This window comes from Phragmites australis, chromosome 18 (genome assembly GCF_958298935.1).
Source record: "Phragmites australis chromosome 18, lpPhrAust1.1, whole genome shotgun sequence".
Classification (NCBI taxonomy): Eukaryota; Viridiplantae; Streptophyta; class Magnoliopsida; order Poales; family Poaceae; genus Phragmites; species Phragmites australis.
Genome location: NC_084938.1, coordinates 28,553,939 through 28,572,111, shown reverse-complemented (window position 1 = coordinate 28,572,111; position 18,173 = coordinate 28,553,939). Strand labels below are relative to the sequence as shown.

The following is an 18,173-nucleotide window of genomic DNA, read 5'->3' as shown; positions in this document are numbered from 1 at the left end:
CAAAGCACGCAAGAACCGCAATCAGAAGCGAGGGAAGGGAGGAAGGAAAGTGGTGGCAAACAAAGTTAAATTTGGTGATGATAATGGCAAGACAAAGAAAGAAGTCAAGTCATATGGTGAGCAGAATCAGTCATGCTATAAGTGCGGTGTTTGAGGCTATTGGTCCCGAATCTATAAAATAACAAAGCATGTTGTGGAAGCATACCGAAAGAAGAAAAATGAGCAGCCAGAAGCACCCCTCACCATTGCAGTGGGGATGGAGGTGGACAAAGTAGCCGTAGATGAAAGGGAAGCATCTCACATGAAAGTTGATGATGCTGCCACACTAACTGTAAAAGACCTCCCAATGAAGGATGCAGAGTCCTCTACTTTGCCATCCTCCACTGCCATAGAAGATGCCATGAAGGATGAAGCGGAAAAGAAAACCACTGAAGAAGAAGTGGCCGGATATTTTGCAGACTCTATCTAGGATTAAAGTAATTAGCCATCCATTTAGTTGCTGAATTTAGAAGGATTGATCGAATAAATGTAAGCTCTAGAAGAGTGAGCTTAGCTACAAATAATATTTTTCGGTATTTAATAGAATATGTGTGGCGTCCGTATAGAGGAAGTGTGTTTTATGCATAGTGGAACCACAAACACCATCTTAAGGGAAAATATGTATTTTTAGTCTATCAAAAATAGCTATGGAGAAGTGATGACAATCACTGGTGGTGATAAATGTATAGTAGATTCTGAAAAAGTCACAATCATGCTGCCTATAGAAACTACTTTGTACATCTAAGAAGTATTGTTGTACCCTGAATTTGTAAGAAATCTCTTAAGTTTTAAAGATATTCGCTCTAACGGATTCCATATACAAACTGATGAATAAGATGGTAGGGAGCACCTACTCATCACTAAGCATGGATACTAGAAATTTTTTCCTCTATGAGCAGTGGCTTATGCTACACTCGTATTAAAGTACCTGAAATGTTTACTACCTTAAAAATTGTGTTTCGTAGTGCAGAATTATTCTTTTTATGGAATGATAGATTAGGTCATCCTGGTCACTAACTCACAAGGTCATGGCATAAATGTAAAGAGTTTTCCGAATCGTGTAGATTTTATATGCCCTGTATGTGCTACCGGGAAAATAAGACCGTCTACCTTCAAGATATAAGATGAAATCCTTGTATTCCTGGACCGAATCTAGGGGGATATTTGTGATACTATTCAGTCACTTTCTGGCATATTTTGATACTTTATAGTATTAATAGACGCATCCTCGAAGTGGTCGTATGTGTATCTATTATCTACCCGTAACCACACATTTGCAAAGTTGATCTCGCTGATCATACAAATTAAGAATATTTTTTTCTGACCATCGAGTGAAATCTAATAGAATGGATATTACACGTAGACATATGTCTCCATATGATATGTGTTTTTCATCACGTCTGCACACAAACACGTAAATCTTTAGATTTAAAATGTATAATACAGATGAATGTTTTTCTTTCAAAGGCCTAACAGAATTTGCTTTCGGGCACGTGTTGGGGCAGCATCGGCCGTGTGGTTGCCCAACAATTAGTACAGTGTACTAGTGTTTCTACCGTGTTTCTATATGAAGCCGGCTGTACGTCCGGCCGGCCTCTGATGGTGATCGATGGCCGGCAGGGGCAGGGAAGACACAAGAACTAGAGATGGATCGAATACTCCGCCTCCCTCCTGTCAACTCTCTCTCTTTCGTTCTCATATCATAGTAGTCGTCGTCGTCATCGGAGGGATGAGAGCAAAGCAAACTCTCTCTCTCTATATATATATATATATAGTGTTCTGATCTCATCGACTAGCTGCTACCTGCCTAGCTAGCGGTGTGAGTTCACCAAGGCATCCATCCATCTATCAGCACACATGGCGTCTTTGAGGCACCGCCGCGGAATCATAGAGGCGGAGGACTACGTCGACGACGACCATGACGATGGCAGCAGAAGCAGCAACGGCGGTGGAACAGCAGCAGCTGACAGCGCCGCGGAAGAGGAGGAGGAGGAGGACCACCGCCTGCACCTGGGACTCCACTCCATGACTGCAAAGGTCTCATTACACACACACACACACACACACATTACTACATGCCGTAAATTAAATGGCCATGCATGATTCTGCTTTTATATAGCCCAAGCTAAGATACATCGAATTTCTGGCTGTCTTCATTGATTCATTCAGGGCATACAGCACTTGTGCTCTGAGCTCCTGGAAATCAAGAAGGCCTCAGAGCAAGACTTCCGTAGTAACGTCTATCTAAGCTACCTATCCTTCCTAAGGTACGTCTACTATGCTATGTTGTTAGCATCGGATGGGCCGAATCGGATCGGATCTCACGATCTGCTTAATATATTGCATGCATATCGATCCGGTCAGGATGTTCCACGAAATTGGTGATTTGGACAAGGACGTTCATCATCTGAAACGACAGGTCACAGCACACAGGCGGCTCATCCAGCATCTCAGCAACAACTTGTACTCGTCGTCGCTGTTACTAGGAGCGCAGAGTGATGGTAGATCCAATTCCAAGGAGGAGGCCGATATCGATGCAGTCGTTCCAGTACTTGCAGCAGGTCATGAGGACGAGCTGGAACTGGATGTGCTTCTATCCGAGCACCGGATGGACCAAGCCCTGCAGCTCCTGGAAGTGCAAGGCCAAGCACTGCAGAGGATGCAGCAGATCACTACTGCTGATCAAGCCGAAGCGATCGCGTCGAGCATGTGCGCGTTGTCTTCTAGGAAGGCAAGGGTCGCCGACGGCTTCGCTTCCGTCGCCGACAACCCGCGGACGCCACGAGCCGAGCTCCTTAAGGCGCTCTCCGGCCTCTGCAAGCTCGGCGACGCTGAGCGAGCCAACCACCTGCTCTTCAAATTCTACCGTTCAAGCGTTGTTCGCGGCGTCGAGGAGATGCGCTGCTCTCCTCCATCTCACACCCAAAGCAGCAGCAACTACATCAAGGAGCTCGCGTGCATGGTCTTTTCCTCCATTCTTCAGGCGTCAAGAAGCTTCGTCGCGCTGCACGGGCATCCGTCTCCCTACACCCCCGACCTCATCCGGTGGGCAAGGGAAGAGATGGAGGACTTGAGCATCGCATTCTCCGAGTTTGTGAAATCTGTATCACAATCTGAAGCTGGCCAGAGTTTAGTCCTGGCACTGGAAGCTGCAAAGTGCACCCTCTCCTACTCTTCCTTGCTGAGGCCTCTCGACATCGTCTCCGAGCACGATTTGGTTGACCTCATCGTGCCTTGTCTGCGAGAGGTCCTGACCATGTATGCCAGGCATCTAAAGGAGGTCATTCGATTGTTCGTCGCTTCTGACGCCTGGGTGCTAGGTAGGTTCCTCATCTCAGGAATACTCAGATCACCTGCCGCTGCTGCAGGACTGCTGCAGATTGAGCACTGCCTGCTCACAACCAGTGGAAGGAAGCTTATCACCCTCATACAGGTAGTGTAATTTACAGACAATTCCTTTGCTCAAATTCCACCTCATTCTTTGGCTCCTTATATTATTTTAATTTTGTGACAGGAGGTTGTGGAGGACGTCCACCCGTTGTTAGATCTTCGGATGAACAATTCAGTCCTGCAACTTCTTGCAGAGCTATTCAGGGAGTATATGCACTCCGTTGTAGAGCTCATCCCCAGAAAGGAGGTTGCTCTCCAAAATACTACTAGAGATCAGCAATACATGTGGCAGCTCTCCATCTTAATCAATTGCACGACATTGGTATCCTTGTTTCCGATCATTGCTCATGGCGTCTTCAAGAGCAATCAAATGTCAGATGGAGCAGCATTACCTTCCGTTGCCGATTTTTCGACGCAAAGAGAACTCAACAGTTTGATCTTGTTGATTAAAGAAGCGGCTGGGCAAGTATGGACTTGTTTCTGCCAGCAGTTTATACGAGACACTATGTTAAGTATACAAACCAAATCTACAGCCAGCCTCGGTGAAGGAATACCTAGTTCACCACAGGGCATGATGCCTTCTTTTGCTTTCCAGGTAACGAACGGTACACCATTTCCTCCTAGCTCCATTCGGCCTATTCTTCATCTTCCAGAAATATAATATCGCCTTTTTTGTTATTTATTCAGAAAAAAAAAAGGAAAGCGTTCACTAACATGTTTCAACAATTAATAGGTGCTGTTCCTACGGTTGACGCAACTGAATAATCTGTATGGTACCATCTTAACCGGCAAGGACGGGACAATGAAGAAACTGCTGCAGGAGTTGATGGAGGGTATGATTTTCTGGCTCTCTAACAACCTAGACTCCTGGATCCATCACGCCCAAGGTGTTCCCAGGGACACACTTTTTCGACAGGTTAATTATTCCGTTTCACTGGTTCTCTCTAGTACTCAATGATTTTCAGTAGAAAATCTCTTGATGGACAACGATTAAACAGATTGTAGTGATGCACTACAGATTGCTATGTGTGCTAGTCTTGTCTTGGCTAATGTTTACTCTGTACGCAGATCCAGCTAGATGTTCATTTTCTCTTAGAATTTGCGCAACTTGGTGGTTTCTCCTCTGAGAACATCAGAACCAGTGCATTGGACTTGCTTAGGAAAGCAGAGGAAAAGGTGGCTTCCTCTTTGGAACATGATACTATGAACAGGTAACCAAGTGCCATGCTGTGGGAGCTCTATTTCCCTATGCTAGTTATATTACCACTGTACTGTTGCGGGCGGCGTGGCAATGCACGGTACTCTTACTCCACTTTTACCCTGTATTTTGCTATGAAAAAAAAAACTGCAGTGGCGTCCGTGAGAAGGGCTGGGGCTGGGCTACTGATGCTGCAAAACATGCAGTGGAAGTGCTAATGGGGGCTGAAGCAATCAGGTCCAGTCCACGTGAAGAAGCGAACGCTCAGAATGGAGATGTTGTCGACGCTGGGGAATTCGATACGGCAAGGAATGGCCAAGGAGGAGAGGAGATGGATGACCAATTTGATCATGATAGTATCGCGAGTTCTTCAGAGCAGAAGGACATGCTGGATAGTCGTATTTCAGATGTGGAAGTACCTGAGGATCGTGAAAGCGGAGCTTGCGACGGCGGCAAGTCCAGCGACGAGTTCCTAAGCATCGAGGATGACGATGGCAGTGCAACGGAAGATGGCATGTCATCGGAGAAGCTGAAGCTGGGCATGGGCAGCAGCCAAGCTGCACCTGGATCTTCAGAAACCGATGGCGAACAGAAGATGGCTTCAGACCACCCTGAGACTGATGAGGTGGGGAAGGACGTCGCCATCTTAGATGTCCATGGCAAGGATCATCGGGGTGGAGGTGACGAGAATGCACAAGCTGATCATGAGAGTGGATTAGGAGGCGGTGGCTCGGAGAGTTCAGCAGGGGCGACGTGCCATGATGATGATGCCATAGAGGTTGAAGCAGCTCCATCCGGGCCATCTCCATGCTGTGATGATGATATCCCACACCCGCAAGAGGGGGTCCGTAATGGTCACGACGACAGCAGTTGCTCGTTCACCACCTCGCCGGAGTGCGAGTTCATGCTGACCGCACGAGGATCTGCTTGGCGAAGGAGGCGGTGGTCAGCAGAGCAGGAGTGGCGGCAGGCAAGTACCACTCGTCCTGCAGCAGCAGCAGCAGCAGAGAAGGGTGCTGGTTCGACTACTTGGAGCAGAAAAAGGAGGGAAGCCGTGAGCAGAAGCAGCAGGCCCAGATGGCAGTGAACATGCAATGTACTCTGTTAAATAATCCTCAGATTTGTCGCACGGATGGCTGCATATATATGTGCTTTGGATGAAATGTTGCTTAAAGATTTTGGTCGATCTGCACAGCAAACGTATGCAAACGTGAGTGAGAAGCAACAGGAAGGAAGGAAGGAAGCTTGATCGGTGAAGGAGAAACTGAATGAAGCTCACATTTCATGTACTCATCATGTAGCAGTCTGTAGGCCACTGCTAGCTAGCTAGCTATGCTTGATGGATTTGGAGTTTTGGACCAAGGAAGGTATCATGCATGCATCACTTAACCATATCATAGTAATCATCGTACTACATATTCAATAATAATAATAACAATAAAGCTTTAGAAAATGGGAGCAGCATCACACGTCAGGCAAGGAATCCGAGCTTCTCTCCGTTCTTCTTGGCGATGCGGATCAGGCCCTGCCTCTGCTTCGAGTCGGCGCCGATGGTCTTGCAGAACTCGGTGATGACCTGAATCGAGCCGGTTCGGTTAGTGGCTGATGACAACAACTCGGCAATCCGGCCATACAAAGAAGGGCAGCCACGCACCTGGGAGTGTAGCGCGATGGCCTTCCCCCTGAACTGGTTGAAGCGCTTGCGGCCGATGATGTTGCGCGCCACCACCACGAGCGGCGCGAACAGCCCCTTCCCCGCGTTCACGTTGCCCATCATCCGCGCAGGCGACCGTAGCGGTCGCGCCGAACGGGGGCGCGCCGGCGCCGGCACCGACATGGCCAGGGTGGAGTGGTCGTCGCAGGACACGGAGCTGGACCACGTGGGAAGAGCTCTCAGCCGGGAGGCCGCGGAGAAGGACACAGCGGCAGCCATGTCCTACCTTGCTAGCTTAGACAACAACGTCGGAGAGGAAGCGAGATTGAGAGGAGACAAGTGGTGGGAGTAAGAATGTAGGAAAGGAAGATGGACGAGTTGTGATGGCGAGGGAGCCACGCCGGCCGCAGACTCGAGTGGATCACGGCCTGCTGCTCTCTCCGCCACCAAATCGATCTCTTTGTCAGCTTAGATGGATGCTTTTGTCACTTGAAACCGACAGACTGACTGACCGGCAAGCCGAAGAGCCGTGATGCCTGCCAGATGTTTGGTTTGAGCAACGAGCAGATGAGGCGTTTCTGGGCAGGAAAGCATAGCCTATTCCCTGCTGCCACGACATGCACAGCTACTCTCTGCAGTGCAGGTCCCTCCTACAGTAGTACTAACCAACTACTACTACTTCCTAGTAGCCTCTCCTCAATCTACTAACTTGTGTTAGTACTCAACCAAGTTCCAGCAGAAGCAGAAGCAACTCAGATCAGAAGAAGCTACTCGACTCGACATGAGTGGCATGGCATATGTATAATAAGTAGGCTTAGGGTAGGCTAACATGACATACATCATGACGTGGCACAGGTTAATTATGAACCTAACCTAAGGAAACGGTTGCTGGACTAGCAGGCAACAGCATTTGATCTCAAAGTCTGAATCCCACATCCAAAATATGATGAGGCAGCGGCCACCTGTCACATCTATCTACACTAATACTAGTAAACTTCCTGGAAGAAGCGCTCTTTCTTCTCTACCCAGCAAAAGCTCTGCTCATCTGGCACCAAGCCCCCCCCCCCCCCCCTCCTCCTCCTCTTAGTTTTGCCTCGCAGCTGATTTACCCTTCCGCCCTGCCAAAAGTAACCAACCATACATGATTCCAAATCCGTGGGGTGGCATAGAATCAAAGACCATGGCAAAATCAAGTGTGTAGACAAGACGACTGCAACCAAGGATTATGATGCCCTGGGGCGAATTCCATGCAGCATCACATTGCAAATAAGTTCTGAAGGAATACCTAACCAGTAAAAAAGGACAACATACTTGGATTCTTTGGATCACGGCAGTATTTGCTTCCACACATGCATCGAAAATGCTTTACTGGGGCAATCCACATCCTCAAAATCAATGCCATAATCCTAAATCAGAATTCCAAAAAGGAAATCAACATACTTTGTATGCAGATATCAAACAAAAAGGGACAAAACTTTCAGCCAGTCACGGCACAATGCACGCAAAAAATTGTGCAGGAATTCCAGATGCGATATTTCAAATGTTGGACTGCTGCAGCTGTGCGAATCAAGTCGAGAAAACCATGCACTTTACCCATGTTAACTCCTCAAAAGCCTCCACTTTCCTGGTTGTGAAAAATGCCAGCTGCATTAAAGGGGTGAAAGAACATCAATTAAACCATTAGTATCTAGTGTTCATACTCTTTTGACACAGATAGCAATATCAATAGCTGCAAATCACTTACATGATAATAATGATGATCAGGCATCTCAACTTCAACAGGGATCTGAACTAAATTCACATCATAGCATCTGGACGGAGTATTATTGTTATTAACAGGATATTTGTGGGCAGCAAAGAGTGGATACACAAGTCTGCCAGGGTATTTGGAATTAAAAATATGGGTAAGCACCCTACATACCTATGGTTAATAAACCGCCCGACATTCCCATAAAATGTTGCATCAAGGCTAAGAGCTTCTTCATCCCTCAATATCCCTTCTGGACCCCAATCAGCATCCAGGAGAACTTGATGCATATGCTTACCGTTTCTTGCATGTTGAACTGTTCGTTCGTATAGTTCAACACTTGTTAGTACCTCTCCAGCATATTCACAGACGAAGGCACCTTTAGGAAGATCCTCCAGTGTTCGTAGTCCCCAGCCCTTACCCTCACGTGTGAAAAACACCTAAACCATGGCATAAAGTGACATACAACAAGCTCATCTTCGTGCAACAAAACTGAAGCCTAATTGCAGGAACAAACAAATGAAACCTTGACTTGATAGTGTTTAGGAAGAATTAAGCAAGATAAATGGTAAGTTTTGATAGTGTTCAGGAAGAACTAAGCAATATACATGGTAAGTGTATAGCACAGAAAAGAAGGTAATATCAATGCATTGGCCGTCCTTCAAAGAAAATAGGAACTTTGACTTGATAGTGTTAAGAAGCTTTCGATGACTTATCATCCAAAAAGGATGTCGTAAAATAATTAAAGCAGTGTTAGTTTGGAAATGTCTTAAAACAGTACCTGCAATTTGCATGTTATACCATGCTGAATCACACGGTTTCCACACTGCATGCCACAACCACACTTACTCCAGCATTCTTTAATGAATTTTCTGATAAGATGACCTTTACATGGATTTGGTGAGGCTTGATTCTTAGATCTTTCAAGAGGGCAGGCTTTACAATAGAACCTATGATGCTTTTCTGGGAAGTGATTAACAGAGACGCATTCATCAAGGAAAGCTGTCTTAACCAGGCCGTCAGGTGTATATACAAATTCACCCCCAGTTGCTCTTGCACAGGCACATGGAAGTGATGCTGACAAGCAGTTCCCAGAACAATCAGCACAACAGTCTTCATCACCAATCCGTGCAATCGAGATGTTGACATGAGCATTTTGGAAGACAAGATTTCTTGTTATGTAATAGAATGATGGAGGACAGGTCTCGCTGCCAAATTCATTTACTATAGATATTCTTACCCGTTCTTCCCCTTTGGATATGTCAGTAACATCATGGGTTGTCCTTCGCGTACAAAGTGCCAACTCAGGCTCCCAAGTAACAATTGAATTTTGCGAACAAGGTTTTGAGGATTCAGGCACTGATGATCTTCCGGCTGCATTATCATTTCCATTCACGGCAGTCTTACAAGCAATTGGCTTCACAAAAGGAGCATCGACCTCTTTTTGCAAGCTGCCACCGTTGCTATTTACTTCAGAATGCATAGTACCCAACTGTGCAACAGATTGGCATACCTCATTCATCAGCTTGCCAATAGAAAAGTCCGGAGGTAGCATCTTGTACGAATGAAGACACTTCTCCTCTACCATTTTAAAAACCTCTTCCATACTAATGCAAAACTTTGAAGGGTCAAAGTTGCATTTCAATGACATCTTCACCTCACCCATGGTGGATGAAGCTACATCAAGTTCCACAAGAGATGACTCCTGAGTTCCACCAGAGCCTAAAATCGTCATCTTCCTTGTTTTACAATGTTTGATTGACATGTTCTTGCCACCTAATAAAATTTTAGAAATATGAAACTCAAATCAGAACAAGGACATTATTAATAGAAACTCAGTGCAAATTGTGATCGACAAAGGGACTGTTACAACAGCATGTCCAATAGAAACATTTTCGGTGTGGCAGTGAGCAATGCGTATCCACTAGAAACCTTTTGGGTGTTATAAGCTAGCAGGGGGAAAAGGCGAAACTGAAGCGGCTAACAAATAAAATTGGGAAAAATGCACAAACCCCCCCATAAGTCACTCCATTTTTGAGATTCACCCCCATAAGCCATTTTGTTGCAAACCCCCCCCCCCCCAACAGTAATTTAGATTTGCAAAAAAAACCCAGCAATTGTTTAATGCAGAAAATAGGTTTTCTTTAATATAAAAAATATGTAAATTCTTTAATAATTTAGATAAAGGTTTTAAAAATGATTCCTTTGGTGAAATAAATAAAATGAAATATTTTTAATTCTATTAATCTTATATATATGTTTTTCAATGATAAAATAAATGTTTTAATTATGTCCCTTAGAGGAATAAGGATATAATTTTATTTATTATTTGTGTTCACAAATAACGACAAATCAATGGAGACTGATGTTAAATCTTGCCGAACTCTTTGCATCTACGGAAGAGAGGCCGAGCGCTGGAATGCGGCCAAGTGCCATGCCAATGGGTAGGCCGGCCGGACAAATTAGAGAAGATTCCCTTTATACCATTGCAACTTATACGTTTGCCTTATGTGTTATCTAAAATTAAAAACATAGAAAACCTAGAAAAATTAAAAATTCCCTTTATTTTCTAATTATTTACCATTTTTCCATAATTAAAAATATAGAAAACCTATTAAAACATTATTCTAGATTTTCTAATTTTTTCTCATAATTAAAACATTTATTTTATCATTGAAAAACATATATATAAGATTGATAGAATTAAAAACATTTCATTTTATTTATTTCACCAAAGGAATCATTTTTAAAACCTTTATCTAAATTATTAAAGAATTTACATATTTTTTATATTAAAGAAAACCTATTTTCTGGATTAAACAATTGCTGGGGGGTTTTGCAAATCTAAATTACTGTTGGGGGGGGGGGGGTTTGCAACAAAATGGCTTATGGGGGTGAATCTCAAAAATGGAGTGACTTATGGGGGGGGGGGGGGGGGGTTGTGCATTTTTCCCAATAAAATTTAAATGATGTAACTGGAGAGGTCCTAAAATTCATCTTCAGCTGGAATCAAAAGATGAATAAACATAAACATGGGCGCATTTGGTCTTTGAAGAAAATTGAACAGGATGGTGAGGATTGCAAAGACAAACTAGAGTACCTGAAGAGCCAATGTTGAGCTGTCTGGCATCAGAAACAGCTAGAACATCTCGGCAGGTGAATCCATCACCAAGGCTGCCTTGTGCTACATCGAATTCGGGTTCAGGCTTGGGGTCTTTCATGAGAAGAGCATCGATGATAGCCGAAGGATCTCCATGGTCAGCAGCTTGCTGCGCTTGAGTCAAGCACCTAGTTTGCCGACGGGTGGTTTGCGGTGAAGCAGGCACGGCGGCTTGGGTTGAAACGGTGGATTGTCGTGGTCCAGGCTCCAAAGAATCAGCCACGCCCATCCTGGGCCTCTTAACCAGGGGGGTCTCATTATCATCGTCGCCCATGTCATACTGACTAGCAGAAGCAGAACGGTGCTGATGGTCCCTTGTTGCACCATGAGACTCCGACTCCTCACGGTTCGCTTGCGTCCCCTGATGCAACCAATCGGAAAGGCTGGCTACCTGTTGTGAAGCGGGGGTTGGTTTGGAGTCCTCCGTGTCGAGGATGGCGTCGGCGAGGGCGCGGTAGCACTCGTCCTCGATGGGCTCCCAGTTGTTGTTGAAGAGCTTGAGGAGTTGCTTGAGCACGGGGGTGGTCTGCTTCTTGGAGAAGCCGAGCAACTTCATGGCGTCCAAGGCCTTCCTCGCCCTGTCCGCGGCGGAACCCATGTTGGACTTGCAGAGGCGTCGGAGGCAGAGATGAAAGGGGTGATGATTCGCCTGGCATCATGGACAAGAAAATGATGAGAGAAAAGGCATCATCCACTTGCTTGGGGTAAGTAAACAATGAGAGTCTGGTGGTAAAGGTAGTGCACACAACACATGACCCAAGAAGTGGAGTAGTATTAGCATGTGTGCGGGAATGAATATGTGAATGCAAAACCCAACAAGGAGAAAGGAAAGGAAAGGCACGATTTTTTGCATCAACTCAGAAGCGAATGCCTCAAGGAAGATAAGAAACCCCAATGTCCGAACTGAATGGTAGCTAGGTTTTCCCAAAAATCAAGCAGATCGTACCAAGACACGTCGCTAAAATCACAAAAAAGATAGATCTTTGATGCAGGGAGGGAGCTGTAGCCGAAATCAAATATTAGACTAGATTAGATTAGAGAGAAGAAGACAAGAAAAGAAAGAATCCACATTCCGCAAGAGAAGAGGGGAAGAAAGCACACACCTGGACGGCTGGACCTGGACTTTGGGAGGAAGAAGGGGAGGGAAGGCAATCAACTGTAATTAGGGCGGGGCAAAGTAAATGCTTTATTCGCCGCCATTCAATTCCACAGCTGTATGTGTTCGTGTGTGTGTCTCTCTCTCTCGGTCAGCGTGACCTTGAAGAAGGGGACTAGAGGAGTAGCTGGGGGTTTTTGGGTGCTGCCCTGCGACGCAAGGTTGGGAACTGAAGACGACGACGAGACAAATTGGGCCTGAGAAGCCCAAAAAGCCCAACAACCACTACCATGGCCCCGAGAAGAGAAATAAAAGAAGCCGGAAGGCCCGGATCGGAAGGGAAGGAAAGGGAAGGGAAGACCAGAGAGAGCGCCGTCGCTTCGCCGTCCACTAAACCCTAGATCGATTCCTCAAGGAAGCGGACGAAGAAGATGCCGTCCTCCTCCTCGTCGGCTCTGGGAAAGCGCGGCGTCGGCGGGGGCGACGGGGACGGCATCCTGGCGGCCATCTCCCGGTCGCAGGTGGCGGCGCACGGGCGCGAGGCGGCGACCATGGCGAAGAAGCTGCTGCGCAGCACGGGGAAGGCGGCGTGGATCGCCGGGACCACCTTCCTGGTGCTGGTGGTGCCGCTCATCATCGAGATGGATCGGGAGCAGCAGCTCAACGACCTCGAGCTCCAGCAGCAAGCCCTCCTCGGCGCGCCGCCGGCCGCGCCCGCGAAGTGAAATGGGTCGCCTTCCTCTGTCTCCTCCCTCATGGTGTCTTTGTTTTTAGGGGGGTCCATCTTAATATCTAGTTGTCGTTCGTCATAGCAAGTTGAGGACCTCGTTTGATTCCAATTCCAAAAGCTGTTCCATGGTGCAGCAAGTAGATTTTGCTCCATCGCCGCTGCTATGTCATCATCTGCTCTGCTTGTGTTGTGTTTGTTACTAGTATCATCAGACTTCTTGTTATACCAATTCTGAGCAGTCGAACCTATCTGTCTCTTGTGGATGCGGTGCCATGGCGATGAATAAGTCAAATCCATACATGCTTTTGATGTGTTCATCTGGAAAGAGAATTTCTGATTTTGCGTTTCTATATGAATATGATCTCACGCTGTTGCTGCTCTTGTATTTTGATATGTTTGTGGTGTGTGGAATGTTACTGTATTGGATGGATCATCCATGCGGCCCGGAATTCCTAGAATGCCCGGCTGGCTCCTGGCGCGGAGGAAGAGGAAGCAGTTCGCTGCTCTCGACCTCCTCCTCGCCCTGAAATTCCCATTTTCATTCATAGGATTGCTATAGTATTCCTACCAAATTCCTTTGCCTTCTTCCGTAACGCAGATTCCTTTTACATAGTCATACCAATCCTTCTGCAGGAAAACAAAAAATGACATTCCGCTTCCATTGTTTCAGTTAGGCCTACCCTACCCTACCCTGGTATCGATGCCATTCCATGATTCACCCACTCGTGACTTCCCATCGTATCATCTCCTCGACTGCCTGGGACCTCATCCAACATGGACGGCTAAACGTTCAATGCCACGTAAAACCAAAATAACTACAGCGAACAGCATCACGATAAGCAAAAGCAACGGTATGAGGGAAACAGAACAGCTTCCCTTGATGTAAACAGATGGCATCAGCATAAACAAGAGTCTAGCAAAAGTTGATGGTCACATAGGTCGACGCGCACAAATTAAATTCATCGACAAAACAGGCCAAAACCCCAAAACCAGAACGCAAGCTAGCAGATAGACTAGTCAAGCACTTGTGCTTAGTTCTCGATCTCTCTCCCTTGACGACAGATCAAAACCTTTATGCTTGCTGCAGCATCGCATCAGTTCCTTGCAGCGTGGCTCCCCAGTATGCCCTTATCCTGGTGAGCAACACGCTGGTAACCATTCGACCTCCCACGGTTACCATTGTACTCATCGCCTCCGCCTCTCGCATATCCTCGACCTCCACCGCTGAAGCGGCCCCTACCTCCCCTCCCTGCCAATATCAATATGTAAAAACGGTTAACATAACATGTTCAATGGCATGGTTTCTACTACTAGCTAGCTAGCTCCATCATCATCATCATCATCCTACTGCAAGAACCAACACACTGGTACACCAGTTTGAACTTTGAATATAGTGTTTTTTTGGATGATTTTCAAAATATATCAGATTCTGTTTTGCATATTTCACAATACAAGTGCAGTGTTTTCCTTTATTTATCCACTCTCAAGTGTGAAGCCATTACAGCTAACTTTCATGGGGTTGGATAAGAATAAATCGTAACTATGAAGTTACCATTACCAGTCCAAGAGATAAGAGTTGGCGACCACCAGCAAAATGTAAAGAACGCACTAGTGTTGTAAAAATAAATCAACTTACTTCCACCTCTCATTCCACTATTAGGCTTCCGTTCCTCGACATATATCTGGCGTCTGTTTATTTCAATTGGTGAAGCCTGAAATGGGACAACAAAGTATTAGTATATATGACCAGCTGAATGCGATAAGAACCTACCAATGATGAAGGCAACTTGTTCGAAAGAAGATAGAAAGCATAGCTTCTCCGCATCAAAGGACTACACACATAAGAGATTGAAGAAACTAAAGCACAATATAATTTGGAATACATTGATGTGAATTTGTGAACAGTTTACCTTCAATGCATTATGGACCCCACTAAGTTCCTCGAATTCTACAAAGGCATAATAGCCACCAGTCTCCTGCCAGTTACATAGCAACACCAATCAAATAAAATCCACTCATATTACTGAAAGTGGAGAATCTAAAGTCAAAATTAATAGCAAACCTTGCGGCTTCTGATAGCAACACCATCAGGGATGAGCCGACCAAACTTCTTGAACTCATTCTCGAGATCAGCCTCAGATACAGATGATGGCACATTCCCAACATAAACAGATTTGCTCTCTGCTTTTATGAGTAGACAGGTTAAGGTCAGTTAGCAATGCAAAAGGCAAAACAGTAAAGAAAACCTGATGCTTTGTACAAAGTAAAGGACAACCTTCATCATCATGGGCAGCAATGTCACCATAGACATCAGATCTGGGCTTCTCAGCTGCTGTTGTAACCGAATGCTGGGCCTGGTTCGACTCTGTCATAGGGTGAGAAGGCTTAGTCACAGGGACTTGCTGGGCCACAGGGAATGCAGATGGAGCTTTTGCGGTTTTTAGCTGCATGAGTCATACCATTGTAGTTTTATAAGATGCATCACATGATGTAAAATAAATTGCATAATCAAGCAAGAGAAGGTGTGGCATACAATGGAAGCATAGGTCTTCTTTATTGGTTCACCAACAGGATCCTCCGCGTGAGGTGGTGGCACAGGCTGAGGTTGCACTGGTTCCTCTGGTGCCATAGCCATTCCATTCGAGAAGGAAGAAAGCGGTTCTTCAGGAAGAGGTTCCTCTCCCCAGTTGTCAGGTTGAGCAACTACTTGTTGCAGTGGCTCCGAATAAGTATAGTTGTCAACCACATCATTTTCTTCTGATGTTATTGGAACGGCACATTGCGCTGCTTGACTTTCTTCCTCATGAATGTATTCAGGAACTGCAGGCAGAAACAATTATTGATTTTTAGCAAGGTCAGCATTGTACTTTGTAAAATTGTAACCATCGGTTCAAATGGTTTACTATCCAAAACCCCCAATTGTGTTCTCAGAGTAATGAACCTTCTTTTATGGTGCCCGTGGAAACAAGTTGTTGAAATCTGATTTGAGATTAGAACCCCCCATAGTAACATATCTTAGAAAATAAGCATTGCAGACCAAGCCTATTGATACGTCACTACTAATGGAATCTACCAAAATGGAATGCCAAAAGCAGTGTGTCTTTGGGTTCAAAAAAAAAGATGGACACCATCACCTTGAGTATGCACTGGTAAGCGGACACATCATGATATCATACATTTGAAAATTAGCATAATACAAGACAAGACTATTTAAATAAAGAAAGGAATAGGATTGAATAGTTCACATGTAAATGACAAGGGAAACAAAAGAATTTTAAAAGATCTAAAGGCGGGATTCTTAAATTCTTGTTGAAGAAGCTTCATCAATCATCAGCCAAAGATCCAAAGTTCCATACCAGTTTCGACAACCGTGTTAGGTGCCAAATTGCTCTCAAAGTTTTCCTGAGCAATCACTGGTGCAGGCTGTATCTGTTCTTGATCAACAAAGTGGAAATAATCATTGAGGACAAAGAAACCCTTCTCCTGTGGGGCAAGGAAGAACATCTGGATAAATTTCCTTTGGTGGCTATACTCCTTGGTCTGCACGACACCAGAGACCATAACTAGCACCCCATCACCCCACGAGTTGACAAAGTTGGCAGTCTTAATCTCGATTTGGGTGAAATTCAATGACATGATGAGGGAGTGTATATCCTGCAGAAGCAGCGTGTATTAAAGTTAGTCATAGAAGAAAGGCACGAGGAACGTGAACACACAGTGGTGAACACTGAATTAGGCGTGACCATATGCAACTTTTGGAGCAAAAACAACTGAGAAGAGCGGACAACCAAAGTGGTGTGGCGTGCATAATGGTACACTACACTAAAAAAAAGTAATAGAGCCAACACGAAAATTTGAGCTCGGCATGGCTGCTCAAAGCTGCATGAAAAGCAGCTAATAAGGTGAAACTAATCATCACTTGTTAGGTATACCCAAGGTAATGGGTACAGTGAGCACAAACAGAGCAGGCACACGAAGCAAAATGCTATAAAGTTACATTATGACAAGAGGGCACTGCAAATTGAGCGGAGGAGCATCATGCTGAACCAAAGTATATAATGATAATGAGAGGACAGCAAATTGTGCACAGATGCAAACTAAGATGGATAGCAAGTAAAGTAAGAGAGGAGGTGGTAGAGAGAGAGAAACCATCATATTGTTGACGGTGGTGTTGGTGCCGGCGAGGTCGTCGACGCGGACCATGGTGCTGGCGTCGCTGTAGAACTGGTGCACGACATCGGGGTTCTGCTGCAGCAGGTTGTAGTAGTTGCGCAAGAAGTAAGTTCCCACCTGCCATGGATCGATTGACCACCAAATTCAGTTCAGACAATCTCGGCTGGCCGAATCCAACCCCATCTGGAACAGATACGATGATGAAGAGCCGTCGTGGACGGGTGGTGACCGGTGAGATTTGGGCTAGGGTTTTGCTTTGCATGGGAAGGAATAGGAGACCCTAGAACCCAAGGGGGGGGGGGGTTGGAGCAGCGTGCACTTACTTGGGTTGCCGCAGCCGAAGCCATGGATGAGAGGCTGGTAGAGCAGAGCAAAGCAGAGCAGAAACCCTAGATCTGCGGCTGCCCCCGCGGCGAGGTCGAGGAGATCCCAAGACTCAAATCCCCAGCAGCAGCAGCAGCTGCCGCCGCCTCGATAAACGGAAACGAAGGATGGATCGATGGATCGGCCCCTCCTCCTCCTCCTCCGCTCCTACTATGCGTGCTCTCTCTCTCTAGAGTTCGAAGAAGGCTGGGTGGATGGATGGATGGATTGGTGCGCTCTCTCTCTCTCTCTCTCCTCTCTCTTAAAGGGCGACGGACGAGACGACTCTCGCTCACCCCCAACCCCAACTATTTTTTATCAAAAAACCAACTATTTTATTTCTCCTCACTCACTCATTTATTTCCTTTGATTTTCGCAAAATTGCACTCTAAGTCCCCAACTATCTAGCAAAGGTTTTACTCCGCAGCTTAAAAAATGAAAAATTACTAAAACCCATGAAAACCTCTAAAACATGTTTGTCAAAGATATATATCATCTTTTTCCATCGATATCTCCTATTACTTATGTTAAATCTTCGCTATTATCGTCAACTGTATAATATGGTATTTGTGTGGCATACAACATGTAGTGGTCACTTTTTAGCGGCTTTTACCGTTTTCTCG

The 18,173-nt window shown here is 45.6% G+C and overlaps 4 protein-coding genes and 1 pseudogene across 6 annotated transcripts; 2 read left to right on the top strand and 3 right to left on the bottom strand.

Moving 5' to 3' along the window:
* The first annotated feature begins 1,896 nt into the window (after positions 1-1,896).
* LOC133898685 (exocyst complex component EXO84B-like) lies at positions 1,897-5,949 on the top strand. Its single transcript, XM_062339356.1, has 7 exons — positions 1,897-2,076; positions 2,209-2,306; positions 2,404-3,472; positions 3,554-4,024; positions 4,163-4,345; positions 4,486-4,640; positions 4,781-5,949. Exons 1-7 carry the CDS (start codon positions 1,897-1,899, stop codon positions 5,712-5,714), a joined length of 3,090 nt encoding a protein of 1,029 aa, XP_062195340.1. The 3' UTR covers positions 5,715-5,949.
* Positions 5,950-5,995: 46 nt separating this feature from the next.
* LOC133898730 (protein PROTON GRADIENT REGULATION 5, chloroplastic-like) lies at positions 5,996-6,809 on the bottom strand. The gene is made up of 2 exons (XM_062339416.1): positions 6,282-6,809; positions 5,996-6,203 (listed from the first exon to the last, which is right to left on the bottom strand). The coding sequence occupies exons 1-2, from the start codon at positions 6,558-6,560 to the stop codon at positions 6,099-6,101; spliced, it is 384 nt and encodes a 127-aa protein (XP_062195400.1). The 5' UTR covers positions 6,561-6,809; the 3' UTR covers positions 5,996-6,098.
* A 229-nt stretch (positions 6,810-7,038) lies between these two features.
* Positions 7,039-13,738, bottom strand: LOC133898727 (probable inactive histone-lysine N-methyltransferase SUVR2; annotated as a pseudogene).
* LOC133898731 (mitochondrial import receptor subunit TOM9-2-like) lies at positions 12,612-13,331 on the top strand. The gene has a single exon (XM_062339417.1). The coding sequence runs from the start codon at positions 12,716-12,718 to the stop codon at positions 13,007-13,009; it is 294 nt and encodes a 97-aa protein (XP_062195401.1). The 5' UTR covers positions 12,612-12,715; the 3' UTR covers positions 13,010-13,331.
* Positions 13,739-13,868: 130 nt separating the features above from the next.
* LOC133898728 (nuclear transport factor 2-like) lies at positions 13,869-17,857 on the bottom strand. 3 transcript variants are annotated; one of them, XM_062339414.1, is made up of 9 exons: positions 17,511-17,855; positions 17,164-17,370; positions 16,371-16,668; positions 15,548-15,834; positions 15,290-15,458; positions 15,077-15,195; positions 14,925-14,990; positions 14,651-14,726; positions 13,869-14,263 (listed from the first exon to the last, which is right to left on the bottom strand). In XM_062339414.1, exons 2-9 carry the CDS (start codon positions 17,215-17,217, stop codon positions 14,109-14,111), a joined length of 1,224 nt encoding a protein of 407 aa, XP_062195398.1. In that variant the 5' UTR covers positions 17,218-17,370; positions 17,511-17,855; the 3' UTR covers positions 13,869-14,108. The 3 variants fall into 3 exon arrangements, with proteins under 3 accessions (XP_062195398.1, XP_062195397.1, XP_062195399.1); XM_062339413.1 differs by having other exon boundaries at positions 17,164-17,304; positions 17,511-17,854; XM_062339415.1 differs by lacking the exon at positions 13,869-14,263 and having other exon boundaries at positions 14,711-14,846; positions 17,164-17,304; positions 17,511-17,857.
* Positions 17,858-18,173: the final 316 nt, after the last annotated feature.

Excerpts from the sequence above, each read along its gene's own strand:
- LOC133898685 (XM_062339356.1), top strand. The coding sequence starts at position 1,897 with ATGGCGTCTTTGAGGCACCGCCGCGGAATCATAGAGGCGGAGGACTAC. Across the intron at positions 2,307-2,403 it reads AGCTACCTATCCTTCCTAAG|GATGTTCCACGAAATTGGTG; the intron begins GTACGTCTACTA and ends CGATCCGGTCAG. Across the intron at positions 3,473-3,553 it reads AGCTTATCACCCTCATACAG|GAGGTTGTGGAGGACGTCCA; the intron begins GTAGTGTAATTT and ends ATTTTGTGACAG.
- LOC133898730 (XM_062339416.1), bottom strand. The coding sequence starts at position 6,560 with ATGGCTGCCGCTGTGTCCTTCTCCGCGGCCTCCCGGCTGAGAGCTCTT. Across the intron at positions 6,204-6,281 it reads CCATCGCGCTACACTCCCAG|GTCATCACCGAGTTCTGCAA; the intron begins GTGCGTGGCTGC and ends GGCTCGATTCAG.
- LOC133898731 (XM_062339417.1), top strand. The coding sequence starts at position 12,716 with ATGCCGTCCTCCTCCTCGTCGGCTCTGGGAAAGCGCGGCGTCGGCGGG.
- LOC133898728 (XM_062339413.1), bottom strand. The coding sequence starts at position 17,534 with ATGGCTTCGGCTGCGGCAACCCAA. Across the intron at positions 17,305-17,510 it reads CTTCGGCTGCGGCAACCCAA|GTGGGAACTTACTTCTTGCG; the intron begins GTAAGTGCACGC and ends GATCCATGGCAG. Across the intron at positions 15,196-15,289 it reads TGCTGCCCATGATGATGAAG|AGAGCAAATCTGTTTATGTT; the intron begins GTTGTCCTTTAC and ends TCATAAAAGCAG.